The 12875-nt window shown below is 39.0% G+C and overlaps 1 protein-coding gene across 5 annotated transcripts in view; it reads left to right on the top strand.

Annotated features, from left to right (window-relative positions):
- IGSF11 (immunoglobulin superfamily member 11) overlaps positions 1-12875 on the top strand; it is a 194380-nt gene that overhangs the window by 172825 nt on the left and 8680 nt on the right. For all 5 annotated transcript variants that reach the window (XM_053220894.1, XM_027060904.2, XM_053220895.1 and 2 more), the window contains one exon: positions 479-634. In XM_053220894.1, coding sequence (XP_053076869.1) covers positions 479-634 — 156 coding nt within the window. The remainder of the gene's footprint in view (positions 1-478; positions 635-12875) is intronic.

Here is a 12875-nt window from a genome sequence, read left to right as displayed (position 1 = left end):
GCTATAGCACGTTTCAGAATTCCCTTCCCTTTCAAGGCCGAATAATATTTCCTAGTATGTATGTACCACATTTTGTTTATCCATTCATCCATCCATGGATACTTGGCTGTTTCCGTCCTTCAGCTATAATGAATAATGCTGCTGTGAACATGGGTATGCTCAGTCATGTTTCTAAAGGCAGTGTGTGGGCAGGAAGGACCTTCAGCATTCTTCTTCAGAGGAAGGAATGCAAAACGAAGAGCATAAGATTCCTTCAAAGTATAATGAAAGGATGCAGTCCCTTTTCCATGTTTGCTCCCTGCCAGCTGAAGTTGTGGGCCCTGACTAGTCACTGGCATCACTCACAAGGTAGTCTTCTGGTTATGTGTTCTATAAACATTGTTATCTGAGGTTCCAGTGCACTGAATGTTGATGTCTCCTCCATCATCAGGTGGCTCATAGTAAATACGTACTCTATTCCTTACTCTTCCTGTTGTAGTTCCCCCTTCTGCCCCACACTGCCAAATCCAAGGATCCCAGGATATCGGCAGCGATGTCATCCTGCTCTGTAGCTCAGAGGAAGGCATCCCTCGGCCAACTTACCTTTGGGAGAAGTTAGACAATACCCTCAAACTACCTCCAACAGCCACTCAGGGTATGTACGGTGTTGCTTTACCCATTTCATTAGTTACCATGCAAAATTCCAATTCTAAGACTCAATGAAATAATTAACTTTAATAGAGTTTGAAAAATAACACGCTGTATCTGTAACTGCTGAAAAAGCTATCTGGATCATTTTGCGTTTTCAACTTTAAAGAGAAGAAAACATATCCTTTCTCATATGCTGCCGTTATGTATCTCATCCAGTGGTTACTATCTATGGAAATTCTGTTCCATTACAATGAGGATTTAAAATCTCTACTTGGTAGCTTCTTTATAGTGTTAACTGTAAGATGATCCTTGAAGTTTATAACTGAGAATCCACTTCCTTCTTGAAACACTCTTGAAAATTTGAGGAGAACTTATAAAATGAGGGAAGATTACAGTGTTTTATCTAAAATCTTCTATTTCAAGAAAATAAAAGTTAGCAGCCTTGAATGTTGCATCATCTGTAACAGTATTTTTCTTGTATACTCAGGGCTTGTAGCCTGTATACTCTTGTAGCATTCTCAGGGCAAGTATACAAATCTTATGTTAAAAGAGTTGGCAGTTAATGAAGAGGCTCCAGACAACCTGAATTGTGCCTGAAATATGCCCCCATTGATAGTATATGGCTGTCATGGAGATGGAAAGTCCTAACTTGTATGGTAAAGTTAGGCATGGTAAAGCACCAGGCCTACCAGCTCTGTCAGAGCCTGTGAGAATCCTGACAGAACTATTCATGGACCTTCCTATCATCTTTTAACTTACCTAGCCAAAATCTATTATGTAAAAAAACTTCTCAGTGACAGCACGTAGTAACTTTTGGGTTACTCTGATAATGATTACTGCAATACCGTTGTTCCCTGCGGATTGCTGAATTGCTAAATGTTTCAGCCACACTGTGGGCTGAATAGCTTTTCTGGTGGACTAAAGTGTTAATCTCTCTATTTACATGTAAGAGACATGTTTAATCTAGCTCTTGTGTTGAAATCCTGAAAACCATATTTAAATTCCAGATTTCCTAGTAACTATTTCAGTGACAGTTTACCTCTCTGGGCTGGTGTTGCCTTTTTTTTTTTTTTTTTAATGGGGATTAAACAATGTCGTTTCCAAGATTCTTTGTATCAGCATGAAAGTTCTATGATTTATATTTAAAACATTTTGGTGAAATACTGGGTTGAGTTTGGAATTACAAATAAATGCTAAAAGTGGTTACTTGTATGTAAGTTGAGAAATACCTATAGAAAGAACCTTCCACACCTCTTTGTCTTTGAATAAGTGTGTATTAGTCAATTTTTTTGGTGTCTTCTGTGTAATTTAAATATTTTTTAGTACTATATGAAAGTGATCTTGAATGTTATTGATGAAAATGTTTATCTTTTGTAATCCAAACTCAGGATTCATTATCAGAATTAGTTTGAATAACTTCATTTATCACAATAATGCTCACTAAGTGAGTCAGATTTTTTATTTAAATTTGCCTCTTGGGGGGCGCCTGGGTGGCTCAGTCGGTTGAGCCTCTGACTTCGGCTCAGGTCATGATCTCACAGTCCATGAGTTCAAGCCCCGCGTCAGGCTCTGTGCTGACAGCTCAGAGCCTGGAGCCTGCTTTGGGTTCTGTGCCTCCCTCTCTCTCTGCCCCAACCCACTCGCATTCTCTCTCTCTCTCAAAAATAAATAAACATTAAAAAAAATTTTTTTTAGATTTGCCTCTTAGTACTGATATTAATAAAATAGATGTCAAAATAGCATATAATCCCCAAATAACTTAGATTTTTTAAAGATACTTTTTACATTTATTTATTTTTGAGAGAGAGTATGAGCAGGGGAGGGGCAGAGAGAAAAGGAGACAGAGGATCCGAAGTGGGCTCTGCACTGACAGTCTGATGTGGGACTCGAACTCATGAACTGTGAGATCGTGATCTGTGGCGAAGTTGGATGCTTAATCGACTGAGCTACCCAGCCACCAAATAACTTAGATTTTAAAAACACTTTATTAATATGTTTGCAGTTGCTTAATATAAACTCAAGATGTATTCTCTGTGAAAAGAATATTTGACACCAAGGGAGGGTACTCCAGAAGTCAGTTAGTGACAGGGTCATAATATTTGGGGATTAGAATTGTCCTTGTGTGTAGGGGCTAGTTTGAAGGAGCTCCTTCTGGTCACATCTTGGACAGTTTGAACATTAAAATAAATATATAACCTGTTGAATGAAATGAAATGTATTTAGGAAATATGAAGTACTTAGTTTGGTCTGTGCTTCTGAGGTCTGTACATTTGTACAGACCCATGTTCCATTAAGTGTCTGGGTCTGGTCCCAGTTCACCAGCCCCTGCATTGGTGGTTCTCAACTGGGACATTTTCAGTTGACATTTTTTTTGGTTGTCACAGCTGATAGGATGGTGCTACTGGCAGCTCATGGGTAGAGGCTAGGGATGCTGGTAAACATCCTATAATGCACAGGAATAGCCCCTGCAGTAAAGAACTATCTGGCCCCAAATGTCAGTGAGTCAGTTACATTAATACATTTCCTAGTGTTAAATATCCTTGCATTTCTGGAATAAAGTCTATATGATTGTGATTTTTTTAAAAAAACTTTTTTAACATTTATTTTTGAAAGAGAGAGACAGAGAGTGAGCAGGGGAGGGGGGTGGAGAGAGAAAGAGAGAGAGACAGACAGACAGACAGACAGATAGACACAGAATCCGAAACAGGCTCCAGGCTCTGAGTTGTCAGCACAGAGCCTGATGCATGATGTGGGGCTCAAACCTATGAATCATGAGATCATGACCTGAGCTGAAGTTGGATGCTTAACTGACTGAGCCACCCAGGCGCCCCTGATTGTGATTATTTTAAATAAATTGCTCTGTTTGGTATGCTAACATGTTAATAGAATTTTTGCATTTGTGATCGTAAGTGAGAATTGTCTACGATTTTTTTTTTCTGTTTTCCATTGTCCTCGTTCAATTTTAGTATCAGATTATATAAGGGTCTCATAAAATGAGTTAGGCAGTTTTCCCTCTTTTTCAATTCCCTGAAATAGTATGAATAAATTGGAGATTATTTGATGATTTTGTAGAATTTGCCTATAAAAGCTTTGCCCTGCTGTCTTGTTGGTAGATTTTTGACTCCTGATTCAGTTTTTCTAATGGTGTAAGTTTTAGATTTTCTGTATCTTCTCTATTTTTCTAGGAAACATCTTTTTTTTGTCTGAGATTATACATATTAAATTAGTCATAATATCTCTATATGAAAATAGAGTACAGGTTCTGGAGTCAGAGGGTGTGGGTTGGAATCCTGGCTGCAGGGATGGCTGGTTATGTGACCTTGTGCCTTAGTTTTCTTACATGTAAAATGGGCAGAATAATAGTAATTGCCTCACAGGCATGGAATAAAAATTAAATGAAAACATGTAAAACTTTTAGAACAGCATCAGGCATGAATATGCACTTAATAAATACTAGTGTTTTATAATACCATTAGTTTTATTATTCTCTTGTGTATTTAAAAACTATTATATTCCCCCTGTCATTATTAATTGTTAATGCTTTTCATCTTTTATTTTTGGATCAATCTTGTTAAACCAAGCTTTTGGTTTTATCTGTTCTTCTGTATATTGATGATAATTTCTGTTCTTCATTTCTTCATTCAACAAATATATGTTGGGTACCTACTAGGTTCTAGACACTGTTCTAGGTGCTGGAGATATAGCAGAGAACAGAACAGAAATGCTTCTTCCCTTGATAGTATTTACTTTCTAGTGGGTGGAGATTGAATATAACAAATCAGTAAATTGCAGTTTATTACCAGGTGATATCTTCCATGGGGAAAACATAAATGAGGGTAAAATGGATTTGTTGGGGCATAAGGAGCTGCAGTGTTGAATAAAGTGCTTAGCGTAAGCTCACTGAGAGGATGATATTCTAAGAATGTAAAAGTGATGAAGGAACGAGCTATGTGAATATGGGTGCTGGAGAGCATTCCAGGCAGAGGGAACAGCCATCTGAAGCCCCTGAGGCTGGGGTGTGCCTGGTGTTTGGGATCAACAGCAAAGAGGCCAGCATATTTGGAGTAGAGCAAACCAGGCAGAGAATGGTTAAGAGCTATGGTGCCCAGTTACAGGTGCTGGGGTGGAGACACAGGCACATCTCACACATATTGTGGTTGTAGTTGCAGACCACCACAATAAAGTCATTAGCACAATAAAGCAAGTCAAGTGAATTTTTTGGTTTCCTAGTGCATGTAAAATTTGTGTTTACACTGCAGTCTGTCAAGTATGCAATAGCATTATGTCTTAAAAAAACAAAGTTACGTGCCTTAATTTTCTTAAAAATTTTTTTCAGTGTTTATTTACTTTTGAGAGAGAGTGTGAATAGGGGGAGAGGCAGAGAGAGGGAGACACAGAATCCGAAGCACAGGTCCAGGCTCCGAGCTGTCAACACAGAGCCTGACGTGGGGCTCGAGCTCACGGACTGTGAGATCATGACCTGAGGTGAAGTCAGACGCTCAACTGACTGAGCCACCCAGGCGCCCCTTACATGCCTTAATTTAAAAGTACTTTATCTCCCGAAGCCAAGAGCACACTGTATCCACTGTGTGTTAGCTAATTTGAGAATAAATTATATTTTAAAAATAAAGAAGATAAAAGTACGTTATTTCTAAAACAGGCTAACCATCATCTGAGCTCTCAGTGAGTTACAGTCTTTTTGCTGGTAGAAGATATTGGCTCGATGTTGATGGCTGCTGACTGATGAAGGTTTACTAAGGGCAGCAGTAGCCTTATGAAATGTATTTCTTAAATAATAAGACTTGAAAGTCAAAATGATTACTTGATCCATGGGCAGCAGAATGGGTATTGTGTTAGCAGACACGAAAACAACATTAACCGTGTTGTTCATCAGAGCTCTTGGGTGACCAGGCACGTTGTCAGTGAGCAGTGATATCTTGAGTCTTTTTTTCTGAGCAGTAGGTCTCAACAGTGGGCTTAAAATATTCAGTAAACTGTGTTGTAAACAGATGTGCTGTCATCCAGGCGTTGTTGTTTCATTTATAGAGCACAGGCAGGATAGATATAGCATAATTCCGAAGGGCCCTAGGATTCTCAGAATGGTAAATGAGCATCGGCTTCAGCTTAAAACCATCAGCCGCTTTGCCCCTAATAAGAGGGTCAACCTGTTCTTTGAAGCTTTGAAGCCAGGCATTGAGTTCTCTCTAGTTATGAAAGTCTTAGATAGCATCTTCTTCCATTGGAAGGCCATTTTGACTACACTGAAAATCTGTTGTCTAGTATAGCCACATTTATTAATTATCTTAGCTCGATCTTCCGGATAACTTGCTGTAGCTTCTACATCAGCATTGCTGCGTCATCTTGCACTTTTATGTTATGGAGACGGCTTCTTTCCTTAAACCTTATGAGCCAACCTCTGCCAGCTTCCAACTTTTCTTCGGCGGCTCCCTCACTTCCTCAGCCTTCACAGAACTGAAGAGAGTTAGGGCCTTGCTCTGGATCAGGCTTTGCTTAAGGGAATGTTGTGGCTGGTTTGATCTTCTGTCCAGACCACTCAGACATTCTCTGTATCAGCAGTGACACTGTTTTGCTTTCTTATGATTCATGTGTTCACTGGAGTAGCACTTTTAACTTCCCTTAGGAGTTTTCCCTTTCACTCACAGCTTGCCTAACTTTGGTGCAAGAGGCCTAACTTTTGACCTGTCTAGGCTTTCAACATGCCTCCCTTACCTAACGTAATCATTTCTAGCTTTTGATTCAGGGAGAGACATGTGACTCTTTCTTTCACTTGAACACTTAGAGGCCAACACTTGAAGGGCTACTAGTTAACCTGATTTCAGTATTGTTGTGTCTCAGGGAATAGGGAGACCTGGGGTGAGGGAGTGAGAGGGGAGAATTGCCAGTCATTGGAGCAGTCGACACACACATACATTTATCCAGTAAGTTTGCTGTCTTATCTGGGTGCACTTCGTGGCACCACTAAATAATTACAATGACATCAAAGGTAACCATGACCAATGAAATAATAATGAAAAGGTTTGAAATATCGTGGGAATTACCAAAATGTGACACAGAGACACAAAGTGAGCAGATACTCTTGAAGAATGGTTCTGATAGGCTTGTTCAACCCCAGGTTTCCACAGACTACCATAAGGCAGTAGGTAGTAAGTAAGGCCATAAGTAAGGCCATAAGGCCTTTACTTCATAAAGGCAGTATCTGTGAAATACAACAAAACAAGTTATGGCTGTATATATAATATGAAACTTGATTCAAATGTTATATATCTTTACCAACATCTTATCTGTTTCAGTTATTTTATGAGAGAGATGTGTTTAAAAATCACAGAGTAGGGTTGTGGATTTCTCAATTTGTTCTTGCAATTATGCCAATTTTTTTTAACCTATCCTCAGCCTGTATCAATTAGGTACTTACAGAGGGTTTTCTATCTCACTGAGTTTCTATTTATAATATGAATTTAATTTTTTTTAAGTTTATTTATTTATTTTGAGAGAGTGTGTGAGCAGAGAGGGAGAGAGAGAGAGAGAGAATCTGAAGCAGGTTCTGTAACATCAGCACAGAGCCCGATGCAGGGCTTGAATTTACAGACTGTGAGATCATGACCTGAGCTGAAATCAGGAGTCAGATGCTTAATTGACTGGGCCATCCAGGTGCCCCAATATGCATTTTTGCCTTACTTTGGTTATTATTGAAATCCCGACAGTAGCTTTCTTTGATTAATTCTCGCTGGTATGTTTCTATTTTATGGTTCATTTACTTTCAGGTTTCCATGTTTTATGTTTTACGTGTATTATTTGTAAGTAGCATATGTCTAGATTTAATTCAGTTTTCAATCCGCAATCTGAGAGCTTTCTTCTTTGATTGATTGAATTCATTTATATTAATTGTGATAATGGATATGGTTAGAATAATTTCTAATATTTTATGATTTTTATTGACCAAGCTTTTTCTTATACCCTTTCTCCATAACTTCTGATTATTTCAGTGTTGTGAGGTTTTTTCAGTTTTTTTTTAATAAATCATGCATTTTTCCTTTATTGTTCCTAAGGAATCCTCTGTTGTCCTCATCCATTCATAATTTAATACAGTGAAAAGAGGTGATTAAGTCTTCTGTGTGCTGCTTGCTTGAGAACTCTGCAGAACTTAGTATGGAGGTCATAGATGGAGCAGGAGAGTGTCTTAAACATCACTGTAGTCCAACACTGTCATGTTACCAGGCACCCAGAGGATGCCAGATTTGCCCAAAGTCCAAATAGAAAGCACTCCCATTCTTTTGCCATGTTTGAAGCCTCAGGAATCTTGATTCTCCTTGAATTGCCACTGCCGATTCCCTTCCCAGCGAGTGTTTCCATAATTATTTCATGGGGAGTAGAAAAGTTTCTAACCACTTCAGTTGCTGAATAAATAGGTGCTTATTTCTTCTTTTTCATGCTGTTATTCTGACTTAAGGCAAAGCTTTCCTCTTTCTTTTTGCCCTCTGACATAAAGAAGCAAGTTCTGTGAAATGTTCAGTACATCCTCTTCTTTAAAAATTAAATACCAGCAATTGTCACAACTGTATTCATTTGTCTATACAGTTGTTCACCTGTTTTTAAAATATGTGTGTGTGTGTGCGCACACACACTGTCACAACCCTTATTTGTGCAGCTATTTCAGGGGATACTTGGGAAAGTAGAGAAATAAAAACATAGAGATGTGTCTTTATTCTAGGGCTCACTGTCTAAGGGGAAGACAGATCTAGAGAGGTAATTGTAGTAGTGCATGTTGAATGCTATAAAAAAGTTTCCTGTTCACACTTATTCTCCCTGAAGAGTCTAGGAAGAACTTTATAGGGAAAGAGTTTTCCAAAAAGAAAAGGATCTTAAAGGCTCAGTAGAAGTTTTACCAGGTAAAAGGGGAAAATATTAATAGAGGGAGCCATGCATGTAAAATCTTGCAAGCGTAAAATTTTGATGCTCTTAAATGAGAAAAGCTGTGAAGCTGACATAAAGATTCATGAGGGTTTGGTGAGAGAGGAGGTTGGAAAGTTCAGCTCCAGATTGTGCAGGGTATTGTATAACATTCAAGGAGTTTGGATGTTGTTTTTGAGACTGTGGGTACTCCCAGGCATTTATAAAGCAAGAGAGGATATCCAGATCTGCATTTTATTTTATTTTTTAAAATGTTTATTTTATTGGAGCACCTGGGTGGCTCAGTCAGTTAAGCATCTGATTTCGGGTCAGGTCATGATCTCACGGTTTGTGGGTTCGAGACCCGCATCGGGCTCTGTGCTGAATGCTTGCTCAGAGCTTGGTGCCTGCTTCGGATTCTGTGCCTCCTCTCTCTGCCCCTCCTCCACTCATGCTCTGTCTCATTCTGTCTCTCAAAAATAAATAAATGTAAATTTAAAAAAATGTTGATTTTATTTAGAGAGAGAAGGGGTGCGCACACCCACAAGTGGGGGAAGGGCCGAGAGAGGGAGAGAGAAAGAATCCCAAGCAGGTTCCATGCTCAGCACCAAACCTGATGCAGGGTGAGACAATGTGTGCCAAAATCAAGAGTCGGACGCCCAACTGACTGAGCCACCCAGGCACCCACGACTAACACCCAGGCACCCCAGATCTGCATTTTAGAACAACTTCAGCAGTCAGGTGTGAATTTGATAGCCTAGTTGTAGGTGGGAGACTTTGAGAATAGCTCCATCAAGAAATGAAGAGGGCGTCTGGGTGACTCCAGTCAGTTAAGCATCCAACTCTTGATTTCATCTCAGGTCATGATCTCATGGTTCTTGGGATTGAGCCCCATATGGGGCTCCATGCTGATAGCACAGAGCCTGCTTGGGATTCTCTTTCTCCTACTCTCTCTGTCTCTCCCCCCATCATCCTCCATTAAAAAAATAGAGAGAGGGCCAGAACTAAGACCCTCATGATGGGGATGGAGCAGGAATGGAGGGAGAGTGGGGTTCAAGAAAGAAGACAAAAATAAGTAAGGCATGGGACTCAGGAGAAGAGTCAGAGTTTACTTAGATTTATGTCTTAGGCCCATTGAATGAATAACAACTGTATTAGCTCAGAGAAGGAATACTTAAGGAGATTTGTTTAAGGAAGGTGCTGAGTGAGTTAATAATCCTCTGAGACCTGGGACTGAAATAATGTTAACAGGTAACATTATCAGTACCATTCTCCTTTGAGAATTAAAGTTTAACAGTCAACACAGAGACATTGGTTCAAAAGAATCCACTGATGTCCACTTAAAAACAAGAACACTCAGAGTCAACATTTCTGGGAACTTGGACAGAAGTGTGTAGGAGAGAAGCAGTCACGATCTAACTCATCTTGCTTGTAGCAGTTGCCACATTATAACTGTGTGTTCATGCCCCAGTCTGTTGCTAATGGTGAGTCATTCTTGCAAATAAATATTAGTAGGTTTATATACATAGTATATTTTATACAAATGCTGTGTGCATAGTATATTTTATACAAATGCTGTGTATTCTGGGAAACAACAAGTTTTAAAAGCAAAAGAAATCCTTAGCTTGGTAATTTTGATGTGTGATTCTATGCAATGTTATAATACTGGGGGTTTCCAAATATTGCATTATTTGTATATTGCCCAGTAGTAGTCAGCATTGTTTTCCAGTGTTTGAATATTTTCTGTAAACTACAGTTCTTTGTAAATACTTCAATAATGGAAATGCAAAGAAAAGAACATAGAAGTGTTGGTGTGGAAATACATGGACATGAAATCAGAAATGAATTTAAGATCTGAATTGGCAAAAGCAATATCTGTTTCAATCACAAAACCAAAGTAGAGCAGACACAAAATATTTTCATCGTTAAGTTAAAAAATGAGCTAATATGAAGCAGCATGTATCCTAATGTGTGCCTTGAAGGTACTTTGGATATTTTCTTATTTGGGACAGATTCTTTCTCTGTTCCTTTTCCATCTACACCTTAATTCAGCCAACATCAACACAAAAATAAAATTTTCTATGTCTGGAAAATTTGACATGAAACAAAAATTGAGATTATCAGATAGGACGCTTAAGGCTTCATAGTGTTTTATTTATTTATTTATTTATTAAAAAATTTTTTTTAAACGTTTATTATTGAGAGACAGAGAGAGACGGAGCATGAGCATGGGGGGGAGGGGGCAAAGAGAGAGGGAGACACAGAATCGGAAGCAGGCTCCAGGCTCCGAGCTGTCAGCACAGAGCCCGATGTGGGGCTCGAACTCACAAACCGCGAGATCATGACCTGAGCCGAAGTTGGATGCCTAACCAACTGAGCCACCCAGGCACCCCTTCATAGTGTTTTAAAATTTTCTTTTAAAATGACAGTTTAAATATGAAGTATATGTGATATTATCTTTGAATTTGTAAGTAGATTTCAATTTTTCATTTATTTTGTGATATTTCTCCCTTTTTTACTATTTTTTGTTATCAGATGTATCAGATTGAGATAATTTTTACATATTATTGAGAAATATAATTTTGTCATAATAGTTGGTTCAAATAAGAAATCATGCATTTATTATTATTATTTTTTTATGGGATACTTCTGAAATGTTTATGAGAAATGATTGTTATTATGGTCACTCATTATTGTTCCAAAGTACATACATCATATAAAAATATAGACTAATTCATGATTAGGAATCTCTGTCTCTCAACCTCAGATCCTGAGTATTTAACATCTGTTGGGAATTTGGAGACATCTGACATTTTCCCAATTTCTTGACCGATTTTTCTTATGATTCAGAAAAATATGTATTTCCCACGCAGTGCCAGGACAGAATTCCCCCCATGGAAGCATTACCAGGCACTACACTATGCCTGTTGCATGCATGACCTCATTTCGTCCTCACAGTAACCCTTGGGATGGAGGTGTGTTAGTAGCTCCATGTCACATGTGATGAAATTAGTAGGTGGTAGGGCAGATCCCAGGCCAGGCTGTCTAAGCTTAGAACACATGCACTTAGCCAGTGCATCATCTCCCGGGCAGTAACAGAAATGGTTCTGAGCCTAAGGAGAAAGGATGGACGTGGAGACAGACACATGTCTATTGGGCACCCTAGTCCAGCTGCGTAGTTTGTGTGGGATCTGGTGTGGGCTGCGAACTGACAGTGGGCTGGGATGTCATGTGTGCTTTCCAAACTGTGGTTCCACACAGTTGAACTTTACCTATTTGTGAAAGAAAGATCATAAGAACATTTGTTTCCTAACTTCAGTTCTACAAATTACTTCTGAACCAGAGCAGGCCAAGCGAAGTGACAGGTTGAATTGAGGAATTAGTCCTTTTCACGTGAGAAAGAGCCCTGTGCTCGTGGCTGGAAGTAGCCTGATGCTTGCCGAGGAGGGGCTCCTGTCTCCTCTTTGCCTTGACTGCGCAAACAGCCCTGTCCAACTTCTGGCTAATCCCCTCTTATCAATGTGCCTCCTTCCCTGATTACATCCTGAGTTAGCTTTAGCATGGCACGTCAGCCTCAGTTAGGAATACTTTCTTCTATCAGTCTGCTCTTGGTGTCTGTGTTTATAGAGATAAAAGGAAGAACAGTGACTTCACCTCTTAAAAATAACCTTGTAAAGCAAGAATCTTTAAAGTTTACCTCTTTCTACATGCCAGAATGCTGCTTAGAGCAGCTGTGAAGTTTCCCAAATTATCTCTATGAAAATGTCAACAAAATTAGTGGTCTTGTGTGAACTGATCAAATTCCTAGAATTTTAGGGCTTACGAAAACAGCACCACAGTGTGTGGAATTGTGGGACTAGTTGTCCAGAGATTATGGTTTTCTTGCATGGTGACATCTGGTAATGTATTGAAGGTGGAGTTAGGCAGATGGCTTAGTTTAATACTAGCAGCAATGGAACACTGCGTTGTCAGGAAATATCTTATAGCTGCACCCCATAGTGGTTTAAAATGTCTTACTAGAAAACCAAGTATATGTATGGTGCCTGTGTGCTTTGGGCATGGGTAGACCTGATTTTATAGATTGCTGCTACTTCTGTACTGTGTAATCTTGGGCACATTGCATAGCTTCTCTGAGCTTTTTGTCTTTGAAAAGTAGGGAATGTAAAACCTAGGATTTTTTTTTAGTTTTTTATTTGATTTCCAGTATAGTTAACATACAGTTTTATATATTAGTTTCAGGTGTTCCATATGGTGATTCAACAATTTCATACATTACTCAGTGCTCTCAACATGATAAGTGTATTCTTACCTCCCCTTCACCTATTTCACTTATCCCC

This window comes from Acinonyx jubatus, chromosome C2, assembly GCF_027475565.1.
Source record: "Acinonyx jubatus isolate Ajub_Pintada_27869175 chromosome C2, VMU_Ajub_asm_v1.0, whole genome shotgun sequence".
NCBI classification, from domain to species: Eukaryota; Metazoa; Chordata; class Mammalia; order Carnivora; family Felidae; genus Acinonyx; species Acinonyx jubatus.
This window is presented reverse-complemented; position numbering and strand designations above follow the sequence as displayed.